The 22,954-nt window shown below is 47.9% G+C and overlaps 2 protein-coding genes across 3 annotated transcripts; one reads left to right on the top strand and one right to left on the bottom strand.

Moving 5' to 3' along the window:
* Positions 1–445: 445 nt before the first annotated feature.
* LOC125449392 (uncharacterized) lies at positions 446–18,562 on the top strand. 2 transcript variants are annotated; one of them, XM_059641541.1, is made up of 7 exons: positions 446–555; positions 3,033–3,095; positions 5,247–5,312; positions 13,522–13,575; positions 15,616–15,690; positions 15,876–15,959; positions 16,198–18,562. In XM_059641541.1, exons 1-7 carry the CDS (start codon positions 456–458, stop codon positions 16,287–16,289), a joined length of 534 nt encoding a protein of 177 aa, XP_059497524.1. In that variant the 5' UTR covers positions 446–455; the 3' UTR covers positions 16,290–18,562. The 2 variants fall into 2 exon arrangements, with proteins under 2 accessions (XP_059497524.1, XP_059497525.1); XM_059641542.1 differs by lacking the exon at positions 3,033–3,095 and having other exon boundaries at positions 469–555.
* Positions 17,498–22,448, bottom strand: LOC125449394 (microtubule-associated proteins 1A/1B light chain 3C). The gene is made up of 4 exons (XM_048525162.2): positions 22,185–22,448; positions 21,921–21,976; positions 20,405–20,511; positions 17,498–18,017 (listed from the first exon to the last, which is right to left on the bottom strand). The coding sequence occupies exons 1-4, from the start codon at positions 22,240–22,242 to the stop codon at positions 17,852–17,854; spliced, it is 387 nt and encodes a 128-aa protein (XP_048381119.1). The 5' UTR covers positions 22,243–22,448; the 3' UTR covers positions 17,498–17,851.
* Between the last annotated feature and the right edge of the window lie 506 nt (positions 22,449–22,954).

Raw genomic sequence — 22,954 nt, 5'->3', positions numbered from 1 at the left:
TACAACATTTAAAAGGCATCTGGATGGGGACATGGATAGGAAGGGTTTACAGGGATAGCGGCTAAATGCTGGCTAATGGGACCAGTTCAGTTTGGGAAACTTGGTCAGCATGGACAAGTTAGGCCACAGGGCCTGACTCAGTGCTGTATGACTTGGCTGTATAACGAGTCCCATTTGCCAGCATTCGGCCCCTATCCCTCTACTTCTGTACCTACCCAAACGTCTTTTAAATGCCTAAATTTGTACCCACCTCTACCGCTTCCTCGGACAGCTCATTCCGCGTACACCCCACCGTCTGCATGAAAAGTCTTTCCCCTTGTGTCCGTTTAAAATCCTTTCCCCTCCCTCCAGCGAGAGAGCTTGGGGAAATGAATAGTGATATCTTGAGAGTGTCCATGTTACAGAGGGAGAGGTTCTGCACTCGAATAAGCAAATGTGATTTGACCAGGCCCAGAATGCGGTTACCTAAATATTGCAAATATTTTCCAGCCATGTCGATGGAAGCTTCTGGAAGACAGGACCGTGGCTCCTTGAGATCTGAACAGCATGTAAGAGGTACAGTTTCCAATTCACAGCTTGTAGCCCTCCCTGCACCCCACAAACAAACAGCGTCTGGTCCTTGTGGCTTATATTTAGATGCGTTAAAAGCAATTTGGGAACAGCTGGCAGAGACTTTGCTTTTTAAAAACAAAACACTCCAAAAGGGGAATAGGAGAAAGGAAAAATCCAGGGCACAAAATAGTCAGGCGATAATGGAATCCTTCCTCGAAGATCTTAACAAAGGCATTAAGGACCTTAACATATAATAAACAAACAGAACAGATCTCAAAAGTGCAGGTCGCATTTGATCAATCTTATTAAGGATGGCTGGTTAAGGCTAACATGCTAGATGTAACATATTTAGATCCTCAAAAGCCCTGGTCTGGATGCCGAATCTCTATTCATTATCAGAGGTAATTTGGGAAGAAGGGGAGGATATAATTAAACTGGAGAGGGTTCGGAATAGATTGACCAGGGTGTTTCTAGGTATGGAACGTCTGAGTTCCGAGGAGAGGCTGGATAGGCTAGCACTCTCTTTCACTGGAGCATAGCAGGTTGACAGGCGACCTTACACAAGTTTATAAAATCATGAGGGGTATAGATAGAGTTAATAATAGTTGTCTTTTTCCTAGGATGGGGGATTTCAAGACCAGGGTTCACGTTTTTAAGGTCAGAGGAGAGTAATTCAAAAAAGACTTGCGAGGCGATCATTTTTTACACAGAGGGTGGTTCGTGTGTGGAATAACCTTCCTGAGGATGTGGGTACAGTTACAACGTTTAAGAGACATTTGGATAAGTTCATGAATAGGAGAGGTTTGGAGCGATATGGGCCAGAAGCAGGCAGCTGGGACTAGTTTAGTTTGGGATTATGGTCGGCACGGACTGGTTGGACCGAAGGGTCTGTTTCCATGCTGTATGGCTCTGAGAATTAGCAGAGACACTGTGTAAAGCAAACCAAAAGCAAAATTAGCCCCAGAGGAACAGCCGACAGAGAAGATAAGTCCTGGATTTCTACAGCAAGATGGAATATGCTAACAGTTTGGATTTGGGATTTGACAGTCGCATTCCGATCTGTCCAACATGACATGAAATTGGGGGATCGAGTAAATAGACGGTGGGGGGCAATGGGAAGACATGGAAAATAGCTGGAGGACTGCAGCTGAATCTCAAGATGAATAAATGATTTGTTGGGATGGATAAGGAGGTCGGACACTGTTTGGAAAATGAGTGTAAATGGAGGAGAGGGACAGAGGTCAGGGGTCACGCATTGACAAGACCCCAAAATAGAAACGAAACTGAGATTCATTTGTAGAAAAGCAGAGAAGTGATTTTTTGTTTTAAGTTGTATCAGACCTTTGGTTAAAGCTACACTTTGGGAGTTTTTACTCTCTAAATTAATTCAGGGGATGCGTCCATCACTGTCTGGGCACAGCATTTATTGCCTCTTGGAAAGGTGGTGCTGAGCTGCCTTGTGCTCAGCAGCTTAAGTTTTGGTCTCCATATTATTAATGTTCTTGGGGGTGCAAAAAGAGAGGGATCCCAGAGCTGAGCGTTTGCACCCATCAGAAAAGACTGAACAGGTTGCAGTTCCATTCTGTACAAGGGAGGATGCCATGGGGACAATCTGATCAAGGTCTTTAAAGTGAGGGCTTTTAATGGCAGACAGAGAGAAGATTGTAAGGGGAGATCAGACCTTGGGGCTCATCGACAGAAGACAGTAACTGCCGAATCCAATCGGGAATTCCAGAGAAATGTCTTTACTCAGAGAATGGGAAGGAAGTGGAGCTCGCTCCCCACACGGGGTGGTGTGTGTGAATAATCTGGATGCATTCGAAGGGGAAGCTGGGTGGAAGGTGGAGGGAGAAAGTTGGGGCGGCGCGGTGGCTCAGCGGTTAGCACTGCAGCCTCAGGGACCCGGGTTCGATCCCAGCCTTGGGTGACTGTGTGGAGTTTGCACATTCTCCCCGTGTCTGCGTGGGTTTCCTCCGGGTGCTCCAGTTTCCTCCCGCAGTCCAAAGATGTGTAGGTCGGGGTGGATTGGCCGTGGGAAATGCAGGGTTACAGGGCTAGGGTAGGGGGTTGGGTCTGGGTAGGATGCTGTTCAGAGGGTCAGTGTGAATTTGATGGGTCAAATGGCCTGCGTCCTCCCCACCCCCTGTAGAGATTCTATGAAAGGGAAGAGATGAGCAGCAGACTCAAGGAGCAAGGTAGTCTGCACGTGTTTTACATTCCAAATGTTAGGCTGCAGGGGTGTAATTTGATGTAGAGCTGATGAACACAGCAGGCCAAGCAGCATCAGAGGAGCAGGAGGGCTGATGTTTCGGTCCTGCTCCTCTGATGCTGCTCGGCCTGCTGTGTCCATCCAGCTCTGCCCCTTGTTATCTCAGATTCTCCAGCACCTGCAGTTCCTGCTATTTCTGGTGTAATTTGAGCTCTCTGCCAACATCATCACCAAGGCGCAGGATATGGTTACCTTCGCCTGTGTTTTTCAGGAGTATTGGACCCCTTTGGAAGAATGGAGACCGGCTCAATAAAATCAGAACAGTCTGTAAGAGGTATGGGTTCCAGTTAATTGATGAATGAAATGCATCAGGCTCCGTTAATAGCAGTTTCCGAACCTGTGATCTATGCCACTCAGAGGGACAGGGACAGCAGATGTATGGGAACACCGCCCCCTGCAAAGTTTATAAAATTGAAACGTTTGCGGCTGAACCGATATCGGAATGGTATTTAACGCGGCAGAGGATGGACGCAAAAAAATGGTTTTAAAAAAAAATCACTAAAGCTATCAGCGCAGGACGGTAAGAAATTGCCAGAACACCTGGGCTCAGTGGCAGGCACGCAGGATTGAGAAAATGGTGTTAAACTTCAGGCTGCAACACTCTCGGGGTTACAGTGAGCTGTGGTATCTCCCACGTCCCCAGAAACAAAAAGGATGCAGGGTCACTGGAGAAAGTGCAAAAACAAGAGGAAAATAGATACACTTCTTCCTTTTCCCCTCGTGTGTCAAAGTGGGACCGAAGCAGGATAGTCCCTGATGAATCCGTTCGGGATTTCAGTGCAGTATTCTCCCCAAGTGGATGAAGGCACAGTGTAGGACACGCTCATGCGATACAATGAAGGGTAACGGTGGCTCAGTGGTTAGCACTGCAGCCTCACAGCGCCAGTGACCCGCATTCGAATCCAGCCTCGGGCGACTGTGTGGAGTTTGCACATTCTCCCCGTGTCTGCGTGGATTACCTCCAGGTGCTCTGGTTTTCTCCCACAGCCCAAAGATGTGCAGGCTAGGTGGAACTGGCCATGCTAAATTGCCCATAGTGTTCAGGGGTGTGTGGGTTACAGGGTGGGATGCTTCAAGGGGCAGTGTGGACTTAGAACATAGAACAGTACAGCACAGAACAGGCCCTTCAGCCCACAATGTTGTGCCGACCATTGATCCTCATGTATGCACCCTCAAATTTCTGTGACCATATACATGTCCAGCAGTCTCTTAAATGACCCCAATGACCTTGCTTCCACAACTGCTGCTGGCAACGCATTCCATGCTCTCACAACTCTCTGCGTAAAGAACCTGCCTCTGACATCCCCTCTATACTTTCCACCAACCGGCTTGAAACTATGACCCCTCGTGCTAGCCATTTCTGCCCTGGGAAATAGTCTCTGGCTATCAACTCTATCTATGTCTCTCATTACCTTGTATACCTCAATTAGGTCCCCTCTCCTCCTCCTTTTCTCCAATGAAAAGAGACCGAGCTCAGTCAACCTCTCTTCATAAGATAAGCCCTCCAGTCCAGGCAGCATCCTGGTAAACCTCCTCTGAACCCTCTCCAAAGCATCCACATCTTTCCTATAATAGGGCGCCCAGAACTGGACGCAGTATTCCAAGTGCGGTCTAACCAAAGTTTTATAGAGCTGCAACAAGATCTCACGACTCTTAAACTCAATCCCCCTGTTAATGAAAGCCAAAACACTTGTTGGGCCGAAGGGCCTGTTTCCACACTGTAGGGAATCTAATCTAATGTAATCTAATCTTAAACACAGGAGGAAGGGACAGAAAGATGGGGGTGGGGCAGGCGAAGGGGAGGCTCATATGGAGCAGAGTTTGTGACAAAATGCTAAGTATCAGACACTCGTGGAGCAATCAAGCCCCATATCATGTGAGCATAGAGTCATTCGCTACAGAAACAGACCCTTTGGCCCAACCAGTCCATGTTGCCCATGTTTCCCGAACTAAACTAGTCTCACCTGCCTGCTCCTGGCCCGTGCCGCTCCAAACCTTTCCATGAACCTATCCAAATGTCTTTTAAACATTATAACTGTATCCTCATCCACAACTTCCTCTGGAACTTCATTCCACAAACGAAGCACATTCTGTGTCTTTTAAAAAGAAAATGTTGACCCAGCATTTAAATGGTCACTGGATAAACATGTGGATGATAATGGAATAGTGTAGGTTAGATGGACTTCAGATTGGTTTCACAGGTCGGCCCAGCATTGAGGGCTCAAGGACCTGTACTGTGCTGTAATGTTTCTATGTTCATGTCCTTTTAAAATCTTTCTTCTCTCGCCCTAAAAAAAAATCCCTAGGTTCAAACACTCCTACCCTTAGGAAGGAGTCCCTTGTTATTTGTCTTATCTATGCTCTCATGATTTAATAAGCCTCTGCAATAATAAGAAAGATCTAACCATCTGAATTTTTTTTTCAGACGTGCAAACGGATAGTTTTGGAAAGCTCGATCGTAGCTCCTTGAAATCTGATCAGTCTGTAAAAGGTACAATCCCTAATGCGCTAAATGTTGCCGCCCCAAGCAGTGCCTGGCCCACATGGGTTACATTTGAACATAACTGAAGGAAATTTGTTTGTAAAACACTCATTAGAAAACGAAATGCGAGAAAGTGGAGAAGCCATCAAAGTGTCTTGTAGTTTTGAAAATGTGTCTGAAACAAGCAGGGCATCAGTGACCAGGCAGCATCAGCGGCAGGAAAGGTAATAGAATCCTTACTCAAAGATTGTAGGAGAGGAATTTAGGAACCCAAATGTAACAGTCAAAACAGATTCCAAAAGAGAAGATGACATTTGTACCGACCTTACAGAATTCTTTCAGGAGATAAGTAAGTCGGTAAGAGGGGGGCAGTAGACAGAGTCATAGAGCTATACAGCTCTGAAAACAAATCCTTTGGTCCAACTCATCCGTGCCAGCCAGATATCCTCGATTAATCTAGTCCCATTTGGCCCATATCCTCCTGAACCCTTCCTATCCATGCCCCATCCAGACGCCTTTTAAATGTTGTCATTGTTCCAGCCTCCACCACTTCCTCTGGCAGCTCCTTCCACACACGCACCACCCTCTGTGTGAAAAAACTCTTTGGTCCTTTTTAAACCTGTGCCCCTCTAGTTTTGGACTCCCCCCACCCTGGGGGGAAAAGACCTTCGCGATTCACCCTATCCAGGCCCCTCATGATTTTATCAACCTCTATAAGATTACCTGTCAGCCTCCGACGCTCCAGGGAAAATAGCCACAGCCTCTCCCTATAGATCAAGCCCTCCAACCCTGGCAACATCCTCGTAAATCTTCTGATTTTCAAGATTGAATCAGCTTTATTGCCACACGTACTCACATGAGTACAGTGAAATGTTTATGGTTCTCCACTTACAGCGCCATCTTCCCTACGTAGGTACCTAGGCACAGATTCTTATGTACAAATTCTTTGGAACAAGGATTACAAAAATATAAAGTCCAGCAGTGACAGAAACTCAAAAGTACAAAATCAAATCAGAAACAATAATTTCAGAATGACACAACTTCCACTATAATAAAAACTCACCCCCTCGCCCACCAAAAACCATTGGATTCGTGTTTAAGGTCTGCTGGTTAATAACAGAATGAATAGCAAATTATCACCAAACTTGCGTTTTAAATACTGTGGCTGCAAGACCAGCCCGAGAGTGAGTCTTCCCCCGAAACTCCTCCATCCACACGGCAGCGTGCAGCTCTGACAGCACTCGAGAAGCTTGATACCATCCAGCACAAAGCAGCCCCTACTCGACTGGCACCACTTCACCGTGCAATGGTGTGTATCGTTCACATGGAGCAGGGGCTGAACTGGAGGGCATCAGTACATGCCCACGATCAATCTCATTGAGAATTTGGCCGAAACCTGTTTCATCCCCGTAGTGCCTGTGTCCGTTGAGGTTCCACACGGACCAGTGCTTGGGAGCATTACCACTAACTACGTATTAATGACTCGGAAGAACAAAGCAAATGGACTGTAACCAGATCTGCAGATAACACAGAAGTAGGTGGAAAGGCAGTTTGTGAGAAGGGTTTATAGAGAGATACTGAAAGATGAGTAGTGGGCTAGAAGTTGGCAAATGGAGTGTAATGTGGAAAACCTTTGCTTCATTCATGGGCATCGCTGGCAATGCAGCATTTATTGCCCTCCCTAATTGCACAGAGGGCAGTTAAGAGTCATCCACATTGCTGTGGGTCTGGAGTCACATGTAGGCCCAGACCAGGTAAGGATGACAGTTTCCTTCCCTAAAGGGCATTAGATGGATTTTTCCTGACAATCAGCCATGGAATTGTGGTCATCATCAGACTCCACTATCTACCAGAGTGGGATTTGAACCGGGCTCCCCAGAATTATCTGGGTCTCTGTATTGACAGCCTGGCGATAATACCACTGGGCCATAGCCTTCCCGAATATGCAGTTGTTCATTTTGGAAGGGAGAACGGGATTATTCAAATAGACAAACATTGCAATACAGAGGGACTTAGAAATTCATAGAATCCCTGCCGTGTGGGAGCACAGTCCGCGCGGACTCTTCGAAGACCATCCTGCCGCTGTAACCCTGCATTTCCCTCTGCTAACCTACCCTAACCCACACACCCCTGGGCACTATGGGACAATTTAGCACGGCCAATCCACCCTAACCCGCACATCCCTGGGCACTATGGGACAATTTAGCACGGCCAATCCACCCTAACCCGCACATCCCTGGGCACTATGGGACAATTTAGCACGGCCAACCCACCCTAACCTGCACATCCCTGGACACTATGGGACAATTTAGCATGGCCAACCCACCCTAACCTGCACATCCCTGGACACTATGGGACAATTTAGCACGGCCAATCCACCCTAACCCGCACATCCCTGGGCACTATGGGACAATTTAGCACGGCCAACCCACCCTAACCTGCACATCCCTGGACACTATGGGACAATTTAGCACGGCCAATCCACCCTAACCTGCACATCCCTGGGCACTATGGGGCAATTTAGCACAGCCAACCCACCCTAACCTGCACATCCCTGGACACTATGGGACAATTTAGCATGGCCAACCCACCCTAACCTGCACATCCCTGGACACTATGGGACAATTTAGCATGGCCAACCCACCCTAACCTGCACATCCCTGGGCACTATGGGACAATTTAGCACGGCCAATCCACCCTAACCCGCACATCCCTGGGCACTATGGGACAATTTAGCACGGCCAACCCACCCTAACCTGCACATCCCTGGACACTATGGGACAATTTAGCATGGCCAACCCACCCAAACCTGCACATCCCTGGACACTATGGGACAATTTAGCACGGCCAATCCACCCTAACCTGCACATCCCTGGGCACTATGGGGCAATTTAGCACAGCCAACCCACCCTAACCTGCACATCCCTGGACACTATGGGACAATTTAGCATGGCCAACCCACCCTAACCTGCACATCCCTGGACACTATGGGACAATTTAGCACGGCCAACCCACCCTAACCTGCACATCCCTGGACACTATGGGACAATTTAGTACGGCCAATCCACCCTAACCCGCACATCCCTGGGCACTATGGGACAATTTAGCACGGCCAACCCACCCTAACCTGCACATCCCTGGGCACTATGGGACAATTTAGCACGGCCAATCCACCCTAACCCGCACATCCCTGGGCACTATGGGACAATTTAGCACGGCCAATCCACCCTAACCTGCACATCCCTGGGCACTATGCGACAATTTAGCACGGCCAACCCACCCTAACCCGCACATCCCTGGGCACTATGGGACAATTTAGCACGGCCAACCCACCCTAACCTGCACATCCCTGGGCACTATGGGACAATTTAGCACGGCCAATCCACCCTAACCCGCACATCCCTGGGCACTATGGGACAATTTAGAACGGCCAATCCACCCTAACCTGCACATCCCTGGACACTATGGGACAATTTAGCACGGCCAACCCACCCTAACCCGCACATCCCTGGGCACTATGGGACAATTTAGCACGGCCAATCCACCCTAACCTGCACATCCCTGGGCACTATGGGACAATTTAGCACGGCCAATCCACCCTAACCCGCACATCCCTGGGCACTAGGGGACAATTTAGCACGGACAATCCACCCTAACCTGCACATCCCTGGACACTATGGGACAATTTAGCACGGCCAATCCACCCTAACCCGCACATCCCTGGGCACTATGGGACAATTTAGCACGGACAATCCACCCTAACCTGCACATCCCTGGACACTATGGGACAATTTAGCACGGCCAATCCACCCTAACCTGCACATCCCTGGGCACTATGGGACAATTTAGCACGGCCAATCCACCCTAACCTGCACATCCCTGGACACTATGGGATAATTTAGCACGGCCAATCCACCCTAACCTGCACATCCCTGGGCACTATGGGACAATTTATCACGGCCAACCCACCCTAACCCGCACATCCCTGGTCACTATGGGACAATTTAGCACGGCCAATCCACCCTAACCCACACATCCCTGGGCACTAGGGGACAATTTAGCACGGACAATCCACCCTAACCTGCACATCCCTGGACACTATGGGACAATTTAGCACGGCCAATCCACCCTAACCCGCACATCCCTGGGCACTATGGGACAATTTAGCACGGACAATCCACCCTAACCTGCACATCCCTGGACACTATGGGACAATTTAGCACGGCCAATCCACCCTAACCTGCACATCCCTGGGCACTATGGGACAATTTAGCACGGCCAATCCACCCTAACCTGCACATCCCTGGACACTATGGGATAATTTAGCACGGCCAATCCACCCTAACCTGCACATCCCTGGGCACTATGGGACAATTTATCACGGCCAACCCACCCTAACCCGCACATCCCTGGTCACTATGGGACAATTTAGCACGGCCAATCCACCCTAACCCGCACATCCCTGGGCACTATGGGACAATTTAGCACGGCCAATCCACCCTAACCCGCACATCCCTGGGCACTATGGGGCAATTTAGCACGGCCAATCCACCCTAACCCGCACATCCCTGGGCACTATGGGACAATTTAGCACGGCCAATCCACCCTAACCCGCACATCCCTGGACACTATGGGACAATTTAGCACGGCCAATCCACCCTAACCCGCACATCCCTGGGCACTATGGGACAATTTAGCACGGCCAATCCACCCTAACCCGCACATCCCTGGACACTATGGGACAATTTAGCACGGCCAACCCACCCTAACCCGCACATCCCTGGGCACTACGGGACAATTTAGCACGGCCAATCCACCCTAACCTGCACACCTTTGGACTGTGGGAGGAGACCCACGCAGACACGGGGAGAATGTGTACACTCCACACAGACAGTTGCCTGAGAGTGGGGATTGAATCCAGGCCCCTGGCACTGTGAGGCAGCAGTGCTAACCACTGAGCCTCAGTGCCAAACCTTGGGAGTGCTTCTGCACGAAACACAAAGCTAACACATGGGAGCAGCAGGTAATCAGGAATGGTCATGGAATGTTGGCCTTTACTTAAAGCGGTTTGGAGTATAAGAGTACGGAGGTCTTACTCCACTTGTACAAGCTACTGGTATGACTGCATCTGGACTACTGTCAGCAGTTTTGGTCCTTGCTTAAGGAAGGGTATTATCTAACTGCAGATAGTTCAGAGAAGGTTCATTAGGATGAATCCCAGTCAATGGAGGATTATCATGTGAGCAAATGCTGAGCAGGTTGGGACTCTGCTCACTGGAGTTTAGAAGGATGAGAGGTGATCTCATTGAAACATACAAGGTTCTTAAGGGGCTTGTCTGGGTAAACGCTGAGAGGATGTTTCCCCCCTGATGGGGTAGTCTGGACCGGAAGGCAACGCCTCAGGATAAAGGTGAAGATTGAGATGAGGAGGAATTTCCTCCGAGGGTTGAGTGTCCCCAGAAGTCCTTGCCACAGAGAGCAGTGGGGATAGAACCCTCATGCGTATTTAAGGCTGAGATAGATTCTTGATCAGTCGGGGAATTGAGGGTTACTGAGAAATGGCAGGAAAGCAGATGTGAGGGATGTCAGATCAACCATGACCCGATAGAATGGCTGAGCAGGCTCAAAGGAGTGGGGGAGGAGCAGAATGGTGGCGTCCTGTCCCTACATCTCATCCTGATAGAGTGGAGGGAAGTGTGGGATTCACTGGCACAGGGAGTGGTTAAGGGCGAAGCTGAATAAAGAGAGGCTCTGGAGTAGCAGTTGATGTGGGAGATGAGGAAGATGTGTAAGTGAGCATGAACACTAGCATGGAGTACTTGGGCCGAATAGTTATCCTGTGCTGTAAACACTGGTGTTAGTCTGGACACTTTGGTGTGACATACCTTCAGTAAGATTCAGGGATCTAATCGTTTCAGTGTTACCTAAATAACAAGCACAGCTAGTAACATCTGGACAGCGTGAGAGGGGTGTGCGTTCTAATTGACTCAATCCGGCCCCCAAAACAATCCCAGGTCTGGATTTGTCGCATCCGGACAAAACGAAGCAAATTTGGGAACGGTCAGGGTACACAATGCGAAATGTTTGAAACAACCTCAGCGGAGAAAGGAAATAGATTGTGAGGTCCAGCAGCCAGAGAAAGTGATTATAAATGTCATTGTACAATTCCAGTTCGCTGGAGAAATGTAATCAGTTCCAAAAGCAAAGATGTGTGAGGTTTTGCATTTGGGTGAAACAAACGAGCAAGATTTATCCATTTTAAGAGCCTTGAGTTAGTGCTAGAGAACAGAGACCAAGGGATGCAAACTCGTAATTCTTTGAAGTTTGCATCACAGATAGACAGGGTGTTTAAGAAGGTGTTTAGCACGTTTTTGTTCATTGTTCAGACCTTTGAGAATAGGAACAAAAACAAAGTGGCTGGAAAAGCTCAGCAGGCCTGGCAGCATCTGTGAAGGAGAAAACAGAGTTCACGGGGTCTGTTGCATGTCCCGTTCTGAGGAAGGGTCACCAGACCTGAAACGTTCACTGTTTTCTCCTTCACAGATGCTGCCAGACCTGCTGAGCTTTCCCAGCAACTTTGTTTTTCTTCCTGATTTACAGCGTCCGCAGTTCTTTTGGTTTTCCTTTGTATATGGGAGTTGGGGCGTCATGTTGAGTTTGTCCAGGAAATTGGTGAGGCCTCATCTGGAGTACTGTGCAGTGTTCTAGTCACCCTGTTATAGGAGAGACACTGCTAAGTAGGAGATGGTTCAGAAGAGATTTACCAGGATGTTGCTGAGAATGGAGGGATTAAGTTATAAGGAGAGGCTGGGGTTTCTCTTTCAATAGAGCGTAGGGGGTCAAGAGGTGACCTTACAGAGGTTTATAAAATCATGAGGAGTGTAGATAAGGTAAACAGTGGGTGTCTCGTCCCCACGTTTGGAGATTTCAAGAGATTTCAATTTTAAGTGAGGAGAAAGATTTTAAAAAATACTTGAGGGGAAATTATTTTTCACACAGAGGGTGGTTCATGTGTGGAACGAACTTCCAGATGAAGTGGTGGATGTGGGTACAGTTCCCAGATTCCGATAAGAACATGAATAGGAAAGGTTTGGAGCGGTATGGGCCAGGAGCAGGCAGCTGGGACTATCTGAGTTTGGGATTACGGTCAGCATGGAATGTTTGGACCAAAACGCCCGTTTCCATGCAGCGCAGCTCTATGTAACTGAAACATCTGGAAACCTGTAACATAACAACTAAAATGAACAGAAACGTTCCTGAAAGCAAAGACCACGTTTGAACTACCTTGTGGAATTTTTATTTTTGATGAGGTGATAGAGTAGATAAAGGCTCGATTCCACCCTCAGTCTGTGTAGAGTTTGCACGTTCTCCCTGTGTCTGTGTGGAGTTTTCTCCGGGTGCTCCGGTTTCCCCCCACGCAGTCCAAAGATGTGCGGGATGAATTGGCCTTGGGAAATACCAGCGTAGACTAGGGCTTTTTCGGCGGGGTTGGGGGGGGGAGGTTACTTATGGGCCAAATGGCCTGCTTCCTGATTCTGTGATGCAAAGCAAGAGGGTGAAGGGTCTTTGGGGTGTAGACAGGAAGCTGGTGCAATCGTGGTCCCGTTGGCAGGCAGGCTGAAGGGGCCTATTTTTACAAATCCTTACCCCAGGGTGAGTATACCCTTCCTCGGCCAAGGGGACCAATGTTGCTTACGGTATCCCAGGTATGTTCCCATCGGGTGCATCGTTTAATAATGACACAGACTGCCACAGAATACACCAGTGTAAATGTCCGTTAGTGTGAGGTGTTGCGGAGAGAGAGTGGGGACCGCACAGAAATGCTGGTAAATTTGGTTAAACTGCACTTGGGTGTTGCAGTGACACAGGAGGAGGTGCAGAGGAAAGGGAATGTAGGCACGCCCCAGGGGATCGTAGATACAAGATAGTCCCCCTGACAGACCGAATCAGGGGAAAAACCTGAGAGTGACGAGAGGAACGCACACATATTTATGGGGATGTTACGAGAGAGAAGGGATAGGGTGATGTGGGTGAGGCGAAAAGGCATGGGGGTGGTTCTGGAAAGAGGCTGGTGTGGAGCAGAGGCACCAGAAGGCTAAGTTACCCATTTTGGCGTTGGAAATCCTAAGTTTGTTTGTGTCACTGGATGCCCCCGTGGACATGAAGGAAAATATCTCAACAAGCAACTAAATATTGTGTGTATTTTTTTTTCCCTCAGGCATGTTAATGAGTGGAAGACATGATCCTGCCAGGTCTGAGCATTCCACAAAAGGTACGGTTTCCCTGGAAATAAATATTTCCCGAGACGGGTTTTGCTCCGGAGGTACTGCTTTCACATCTGGAGAAGGGAGAGGGGACTCCAGGGCGCTGTAGTGTAACAGGTTCATTCGAACTGCATGGTCAAATACCACAGACAGGAAGTGCTGGAATGTGACATGATTTTTCTCCCGCAGTAAGATGTGTTCCAGTAAAGTACATGTTTTCCTTCCCCCATCAGATCTGGTAAATGTCCTGCATAGGTGTGGAGCAGTTAGCTGTATTTAGCTCTTTTGTCCATGTTTGAACCAAGGCTGTAATGAGGTCACGAGCTGAGTGTTCCTGGTGTAACCCAAACTGGACGTTGCTGAGCAAGTGCTGTACACTGTTGGTGACACCTTTCAGCACTTTACTGATGATCGAGAGTAGACTGTAGGGACAGGAATTGGCCGGGAAGGATTTGTCTTACTTATGGTCCAGAACATGGTCAGGGCCCGTGGCCTTTGCAGTATCTAGTGTCTCCGATCATTTCTTGAGATCAAGTGGAATGAATTGAATTGGCTGGAGACTGGTATCTGTGACACTGGGGACCACTGGAGGAGGCCGAGATGGATCATCCACTGGGCACTTCTGGCTGAAGATCTCTGTGAATGCTTCAGCCTTAGCTTTTGCACTGATGTGCTGGGCTCATCCTTCATTGAGCATGGGGATATCTGTGGAGCCTCCTCCTCCAGCAAGTTGTCTAATTGTCCACCAACATTAACGACTGGATACGGCAGGACTCTTCAGAGGGTTGGTGTGGACTCGGTGGGCTGAATGGCCTGCTTCCACACTGTAGGGACTCTTGAGTCTGACTGGAGAGCTTAAATCTGATCCGTTGGCTGTGGGATCGCGTAGCTCTGTCTATCACTTGCTTTCGCTGTTTGGCAGGTAGTCCTGTTTGATGGCTTCACCAGGTCGATATCGCATCTTCAGGTCAGCCTGGTGCTGCTCCTGGCATGTCCTCCTGCACTCTCTGTTGAACCAGGGTTGGTCTCCTGTCTTGACGTTAGTGGTTGAGTGGGGGATATGCCAGGCCATGAGGTTACAGATCGTGGGGCTGAGTGGCTCGCTGGGCCATTTTCAAAGGGCAGTTGAGAGTCAACCACTTTGCTGTGGGTCTGGAGTCACGTGTCTGTAGGCTCAGACCAGGTAAGGATGGCAGATAATGTCCCTGAAGGTACGTGGATGAAGTACTGTGATTGACTGTGGTTGTCACTATACGCCCTTAATTCCAGATTTCCTTTTTTTTAAATTATTGAATTCAAATTCTACCACTTGCCATGATGGGACTGAATACTGGGTCCCCAGAAAATTAGCGGCGTTTCTCGATTAATAGTCTAGTGATAATAGCATCCGTCTATCACTGACTGAGCCCTGACACTCATTTTCTTTACATAGAGTGAGGGAGAACATGGGATTCACTACCTATGCTGTGCAGCCAGGGTGAATCTTGGCAGTGGAGTGAGGAAGGGAATGCTGGATAGACACCATAGACAAAAGAAGGGGATGGGGGTGTGAACTGAAGGAGGAGTAAACGGATGTTTGTGTTGTGTACAAGCGTGGGAGGGTCAAATGTCCCATTTGATGGAACAGCCTGCTGTGATTGGGGGGGTGGTGGGGGGAGAACAAATGGTTGAAGCTTTTGTGTTCCCCTGACCCAAAAAAAAGTCAGCACCAATGCAAGAGTGCCAGATTACAAAGGGAACAACAATTTACTTTGGAAAGGTCTTTATCCAATGAGGAAAAAGCATCAAGAGCAATAAACACATGCTCCATAGCAACGCTTAGACCAATCAGCTGCCCAGATAGCCACCTTCTCTCTCGCAGCATAATTTACGCTCCCCTTTGAAATGTGGCATTCTTGCAATTCTGTCCTGATGCCGAAAGGTCAGTTTGTGTGTGTGTGTCTCTCTCTCTCTCTCTCTCTCTCTTTCCAGTAATGCTAAGGTTTTGTAGGCCTGACAGATTAATGGTGTGGATTCTACTTGTCTCACTGCGGTCTGTATTCTGCCAGATATTTCAGGAAAGATGCTGGACAATGTTGGTGCAATGGACTACAGCTTGATCCACTCTGAGCATTCTGGCAAAGGTATGCCCTGGATATTTTCTCTCTCTCTCTCTCTCTCTCTCTCTCTCCCTCCCTCCCCCCCTGGTTTGTGGAGGGTTTACGCTCCTGTGCTGCCTTACAGCGTGCGCCATTTTTATCTTTGTGTGTGGGGCACCGCACTGTGTTGCCCCTCTCTAACCCTGCCTTCGCCTGCTCTCTCCTCACAGCTTCGGAAGAGACGCTGGACCAGGTGCTGAGCGCCCAGAGTCTGATGAGAGGTTTACCAGATCGCAGTGCAGCAGAAGGCACAGGTAACCAGACTCCTGTCCCCTGTGCCCACACCTACCGCCCCCCCACCCAAAACACACAAACCCTGACAGCAAGGGTGAGAAAAATCAACGGGGAAGCGACGCCCCTTGTAGCCGAATAGTTGACCCGTTGGGAATGCCTGGTTTTGAGCATCAGTTAAGTGGGTGGGAAAGATGAAGGGGATAATATGCCACCTAATGAATGAAAACCCTTACCCTGCTTCCCCCTTTTGATTTACAGTTTTCGGTTATTCCTACGAAGAGTTGCAGGATGCAGGGAGAGGCCAGGCAGACAACTCAGAGTTACAGCAGTCCCACAACGAGCGACAGTGACAGGAACATGTCCACCCCAAGCTGAGGTGCTCCCGAGAAGCTGCAACTGTGGGATTTATATTTTTTTTAAAGTTTTCTCAAGGAAGAATAAAAAGCCCTGAGCAAGAGAGAGACTGTGAATGACCGGACTTCTGAGAAATTGCAGTATGGCAGCACTGTGTGTGTGTGAGAGACATGTGGTGTTTAAGGAATAAATGATCAGTTATACCTACACTTCTCTGTTCCTGGTCGCCCTTCCCTTTTTAACCAGATGGTGCTGTATTTTTGGGCAAACTGGGATTGTGCAGCTTTGGCAGGTTACTGCCTCACTGGGCCAGGGGATGAAATAAGTGCATTCAACGCTTCTTCCTGTTTGTGCACCCCCACCCAAAATGTGTGTTATTAGCACCACCCCTGAGTCAGGGGGCTGCTGCCTGTTGCCCCCTCTCTGCCATCTCTTGGCTGATGGCCCTGCAGAGAGGGGAAAGCTTTCTTGTTGCTGAAACATCATTCACAGTGAGGGGTGTGTCAGTGTTGAACAGCCAAGAAGTTCCCCTCCTTGCCCATCTAGAGGGAGCTTTACTGTGTAGGACCATGCTGTCCCTGTCTGGAGGGGTGTCTGATGTTGGGGGAAAAGGAAGGAATGCTGTGTAGAGGGAGCTGGGAGCTTTACTCTGTAGGACCATGCTGTCCCTGTCTGAAGGAGTGTTGGATGTTGGGGGGCAAAGGAAGGAACCCTGTGTAGAGGGAGCTTTACTCTGTCTAACCCCATCCTGTCCTGGGGAGTGTTGGATAGGATAACAGTGGAGTGACAGCCTGTGTTTTACTCTGTATCAACCCCTGGAAGTATTTGTTTGGTGACACACCATCTGGGGGAAGAAACAGCATAGCAAGAGCAATTCTGTGATCTAACCCCTGTCTTGGGAATATTTCACAGGGGAAAGAAAAAAAAAAAAACCAGTGTAGAGGAAGCTTTCCAGTGATCTTTGGTTCTGTCACATGATAGAAGTGTGTGTCAGCTCCGTAATGAAACACACATTGCTTTCTGAGCAGAATGTGGCTATTTCATCTTCAAAGCTGACCCTGATTATCTCACACTCACGCACCCGCTTACCCAAACCCTGCAGGGAGCGTCTCTTCCTGTCCAATTTAAGTGCCTTATTGTCAGAAGTAAGACTATGAAATCCCAGCCACCCCACCCAGTTTGATCAATTGTGAGCAAGAGATGCTTGTCTTCTGAGCAACTTTAATAGTTCGGGCAGGTGTGGAAAAGCAGAATTGTAACATTTCCTCCAGACCATTGTCAGATCCTGATCTGTGACACAATTATTTAGTGAGTGAGTGAGTGTGCACAATTTACAGGGAATCCACACTGGTTCAAAACTAGGCTACAATTGCATGAAACACTGCAGGGAGGCAGAAAAAGGAGGGACTCGGCCATTTGGTGCTATCTCCCTCCCTCCCCCCAGAGAAGTTCACCTACCCCACACCACACAGACATGAGGAATGGAAGTAACAGCAGGGTGGGGGGGGGGGGGGGGGGGTGAAAATAAAACAAAGTCTGATTTAATTCAGCTTCCCAGTCAGGGGAATCCAAACATTTCCTGCGAGGCATAGGTCATGTAGAGAAAGCCATCCTCCTCCACGTACTCCGCATAGATCTCCGCCATGGTCAGGGACGTACTGGCCAGACTCCGGTCATCCACCATCAGATAGAAGGCTTGGCTCGAGGTGACAGACATTCGACTCCTGAGGGAAACAGATGACTTACTCACGGGTTTGCAAATCAGGACACTTGGTCAGGGAGGCAGTCACCATAAAACAGGCAGACTTAAAGCAAGGGATTATTGATTGCACATTTTGAATGGGGGCAGAGTCACATTGCTTAGTTTGGGTAGACATTCAGAAATAGCACAAGTCTATTCTAAAACAGATCAGTACATGGTTGAACTAGTGGCCTGTAGAACACTGTGGGAGTTTAACAAGCTAATACATTTCATTGTGGCTCAGGAATTAAATTCATTTAGTTTTAATTCTTTGGATTCTAAAATTTAAACAGTTTACTTCAAGAAAAAAAACCAAAGTTGCTAGCTACCATCTAGTATTAAGCTTGACAAAAATATTTCCCCAGCCAGAAAGTCCTGATGTTTGTCTACATGTGGTGCAAAAGTAAAAATTCAAGGAGAGCATTAACTTATGCATTCTGTTTATGTGTTGTAAATAAACTTTAAGCCTGAATGTGTGTAATATTTCTCAGGTAATGATCACAGGAAGGAATAAAGTGATTGCTAATGTGTACTGTACACTTCCATGTGAGATGTTTGATAGGATATTCAGCTACTGAAGTGGACTTGACCAGTTGGATGTTTGAGTGGAGTGACATTCGCTACATGCAAGGCATCACTGTTGGGTTCAGGGTAAAGCATTTCAGACTAGAGCCCATTTGAACCATTTCCTTCATTCAACTTTCATTCTAGAGTTCGAAGTCACCTCATGGGCTGAAAGTTTCCCGTGAATGGAATGAGCCCTGTACAAGACCAACCAAGTGTGATAACTTCACCACAGCATGGCATTCTACTTTGCTAGAAATTAAACCTTCCCAGCTTCAAAAAAACAAGCCACAGGAAAGTGGCAATTCATTGAGCATAGTGAATCAAAAAGGACGTTCCAAACTTCGAATCAATCCCCCTTCCTGCTAAAAGGGGGAAGGGCAGCAGCTGGATGTGAACAAGTTCAGCTCCAAACCCCACTTGAAAATATAATCAGCTGTTCCTGCTTATAACCCCTAGTGTGGAGGCAGGCCCTTCGGCCCACTAAGTTCACTGGAATGCCAACTGAAGCCTCTTTTCACACTGACCCTCAGAGCACCCCACCCAGATCCATCCCCACACTAGTCTACACCTTCTTGAACACCACAGGCCTACCTAGCACAGCCAATCCACCCGAGCCTGCACATCTTTGGACTGTGGGAGGAAACTGGAGGAAACCCACGCAGACACAGGGAGAATGTGCAAACTCCACACAGACAGTCAACGGAGGGTGGAATCGAACCTGGGCCCCTGGTGCTGAGAGTCAGCATGCTGTCCTAATCATCTCACCCACATATCCCTGTAGCTGTGCATTTCACACACTAAAAACAGGACACACTGTGGCAGGGAGATGGGGGGGTGGTGGGAGTTAGAGCTGCATTAGAGATAGGTGGAGATGTTTCAGGGATGCAAGGTTCCTCTGCTGTCAATGGTCAGGACAGCAGACATTGCAATGTAGAAAAAGGATTCAGTTGGAATTCCAGAACACAGGTCAAGGAAAGCTTTGGAGAAGGTTACAGAAAAAAAAAGTGTAGAATTGGGAAGTGGTCTGGGAGGAATTGAAAACAAGTGGAGAATTTCAACATTCAGGTGTTGCCTGATTCAACAGGGGGTGGGGGGGAAGGAAACAGGAAAACAAGACCATTAGCTTGAGAACTAAATTGCCAGAGATTGATGAGACTTAAAGACTGAATTTGGATAATCAAGTCAGTTGGGCATCATCCTGATTAGAGGCAAAATAGGGGCAGGAGTGAGGATTTCAGCAGATGAACTGGGAGACAGGGTGTCCTTAGGGACATCAGGCACTTATCTCAGGGGCCAAGCGTGACACAAAGACTGCAAACAGACCAGATTACTCACGGGCAGCTGGTAAGGAGAGGGATCAGAACCGAAGGCTTCAGTCCCAATAAATCCACATGCCACTAAATAATCCCCATTATCTGTCATCCTCCCAAGCCACCTTATCCACTCCTCTGGGCTCTGTCTCCACCTATCACTTACTCCTCAACCACCCTCCCCCCTTTATCTTATGCATAAAATTTGACCTTTTCCTAGCTACTAGTCCTGAAGAGGTGGTTACCGGACCCAAAACATTAACTGATTTCTCCTCCACAGATGCTGCCAGACCCACTGAGATTTTTCAAGAGGCCAATCAGTCAGTCGCTACAACTCAGCCCCCTCCCCAGTGTCCTAAAGACCATCCAGGGTATTGGGAAGCCCTACACATCTCCCCCTCCCTCAAGCAGGTGCCCACTCTTTCCTCCCCATGACCTCTAATCCTTGGGAGGAGAGCAGTGGTTATGGGAGATTTAACAGGGTCAGCTGTACCTGATAATGATCATGAACTGACATAGGCTGAGTTCCAGAGGTACAAGGTATTTTGACCTGTCCAAATGAGGTAGGGATCGCTCCTTTGGGTATCGTTCCACAATCACCTGAGAGATAGAGATATCAGGATACACACATTCAAAATGCCATGAACAGTCACTAAATGCCAACTCTATCTGCAGGGGCCAAAAATCCCCATTTACTCCCATTCCACCTCCTGTAGGATTAGCCAAATGGATAGGAAAAACTGGAATCCACTACTATTCTGGGGGAAAGAGGTCACTTGACCAGCTTTTCAGTATCCTGGCCACAAGAGCCAGTCAGAAGTTGGGAATCCTGCCATGAGTAACCGATCTCTTGACTCCCCAAAACCTGTCCGTTGCAAGGCAAGGGTGGGATGGAATACTCCCCACTTGCCCCTGGATGGGGGCAGCCCCAACACTCAAGAAACTCAATACCATCCAGGACAAAGCAGCCCCCCAAGTTGGCACTCAGTATTACATACCACCTACAAAAGATGCATTGTAAGATCTCAAAACTCCTTAGATAGCACCTTCCAAACCTATAAGCTCTACCATCTACAGAATCCATCCCCTGTGCATTCCCCTCTGAGCCATGCACCGTCCTGACTTGGGAACAGGAATCCAGCCTCACTGGGACAAAATCCTGGAACACCGTGGAATGATACCGTGAAGGCAGCTCAGCAGCACCTCCTCTGGGCGCATTAAAACACTGTCCCAAACCACATTCGTTACTTGAACTGAAAATGATTCGTTTCAAGGGCAAAAAGTTGGATCAGGTTGTAGGTTTGGAATCGCAAATAATGATGGCAGATTTCCTTCCCTTAAAAGGAAAGGGGGGGCATTAGGTGACCCAAAAGAGGTTTGAAAATCAAGTCATTGTGGCTCTAACTTTAATATGTTCCAGGTTTATTACTGACTCATTCCGTAAGTGGAATTTTGACTAAGTCTCTCCCTGAGGGATCTGTTTATTTCTCAAGGCATTGTACGGAACACCTCAGAAGGTGACAGTTCCCAGTTTCTTTTGGGGGGGCGGGGGTGGTGGTGCTAGAAACAAGGCAAACATTAGCTTTAATAAGTCCTGGAGTTTTTAAATACAAGCAGATTTGGTTATTCACTTGATGTTTAAATTCTAATACCCTGGTGTTGAATAAAAACACAGGAAAGATTGTTATCCGGGAAGAGTATCGTCCTAGTAAATACGCACTTATCCGAGTGTAGCGTGTTCTGGCTGGTGCAAAGTTACATATTAAAAACAAGCAAACGTCATGGCGTTAACAAGTTCTCTGTAGTGAGGACCTAACAGGTTTAGAGTCGTGCACAGAGGGTAGACTTAATCGATTATTCTTTTCACATTTGCAGAAGGGAAGGGATTTAAACTAAGAAAAAGCAAGGAGGATCACATTGCAGCTGTACACCGTTTCCTGGCACACTAACCGCCCCCCCTTCCACCTCTCAACATTTTAAATAACAATAATAAAAGCTTTTTGACTGACCGGTAGCTTGTTGGGGTACTTCCTGCGGATGTTAATTACTTCACTTCTCCTGAAAGCTTAAGCAAAACAAAATAAACAACAAAAAAAACAAACAAACGTGAATAATTTGATTTCTAAACAAAATTCTGAAGTGACTGAAAAGAGAAGCAAGTTTAAACAAAAGGCGTTTAGAACTAGATTTAAAAACAGATTGGAAATAGAGTGGAATTGACGCGTGCATTTCATGATAAGGAAGATTTTCCTAAAAAGAATAAAACCCCTCACCCAAACTACGCCTCTCCTTGAAGGGTCTACAATCCAGGGTCCTCTCTGAGGGAGCCATGCCTTTCTCCAAAAGAAACTTTTCTCCCTTCCCAACAGGGAACAAAAATGCTTTCGTTGCCCCTCCTCAGCCACCAGCCCGCGTGTTTTAACATCCCGTCCAAGCAACCCCAATCTTCACTCTAAATTAACCAGTTAAACAGTCGGGCATCGACAATAAGATTTACTTAAGCCATTAGTTTCTGCTGGAGTATTGTTTCAGGTCGATCAGTCTTGCTTTAAGGGGCGTTTACCAATTAGTCTTGTTTCAAGTAATTAATTTATTTACAAAAACAGAAATGGCTGGAAAAGCTCAGTGGATTTGGCAGAACATAGAAACGATGTTGTGCCGAACTTTCACTCCAAACCTAAGGTCTATCAGACCCCCACCTCTACCTTATACTATCATCCTTATGCCTATCTAATAGCCACTTTAATGCCCCTAATGAGGCCGACTCCACTACCCTCTCCGGCAATGCATTCCACACCCTGACCATTCTCTGAGTAAAGAACCTACCTCTGACGTCTCCCCTATATCTGCCCCCATTCACTTTAAAACCATGCCCCCTCGTAATAGCTACCTCCACCCTCAGAAAAAGTGTCTTGCTGTCCACTCTATCTACACCTCGGATCATTTTGTACACCTCTACCAAGTCACCTCTCATCCTTCGTTGCTCTAAAGAGAAAAGCCCTAGCTCTCTCAGCCTTTCCTCAAAATTCTGAGGAATGGCCAC

The sequence above is a fragment of the Stegostoma tigrinum genome, chromosome 42 (assembly GCF_030684315.1).
Source record: "Stegostoma tigrinum isolate sSteTig4 chromosome 42, sSteTig4.hap1, whole genome shotgun sequence".
Classification (NCBI taxonomy): Eukaryota; Metazoa; Chordata; class Chondrichthyes; order Orectolobiformes; family Stegostomatidae; genus Stegostoma; species Stegostoma tigrinum.
This window is presented reverse-complemented; position numbering and strand designations above follow the sequence as displayed.

Excerpts from the sequence above, each read along its gene's own strand:
- LOC125449392 (XM_059641541.1), top strand. The coding sequence starts at position 456 with ATGCGGTTACCTAAATATTGCAAATATTTTCCAGCCATGTCGATGGAA. Across the intron at positions 5,313-13,521 it reads ATCTGATCAGTCTGTAAAAG|GCATGTTAATGAGTGGAAGA; the intron begins GTACAATCCCTA and ends TTTTTCCCTCAG. Across the intron at positions 15,691-15,875 it reads CTCTGAGCATTCTGGCAAAG|CTTCGGAAGAGACGCTGGAC; the intron begins GTATGCCCTGGA and ends CTCTCCTCACAG.
- LOC125449394 (XM_048525162.2), bottom strand. The coding sequence starts at position 22,242 with ATGGCTCCCTCAGAGAGGACCCTGGATTGTAGACCCTTCAAGGAGAGG. Across the intron at positions 21,977-22,184 it reads CAAGGAGAGGCGTAGTTTGG|CTTTCAGGAGAAGTGAAGTA; the intron begins GTGAGGGGTTTT and ends GTTTTGCTTAAG. Across the intron at positions 20,512-21,920 it reads AGTACCCCAACAAGCTACCG|GTGATTGTGGAACGATACCC; the intron begins GTCAGTCAAAAA and ends TCTATCTCTCAG.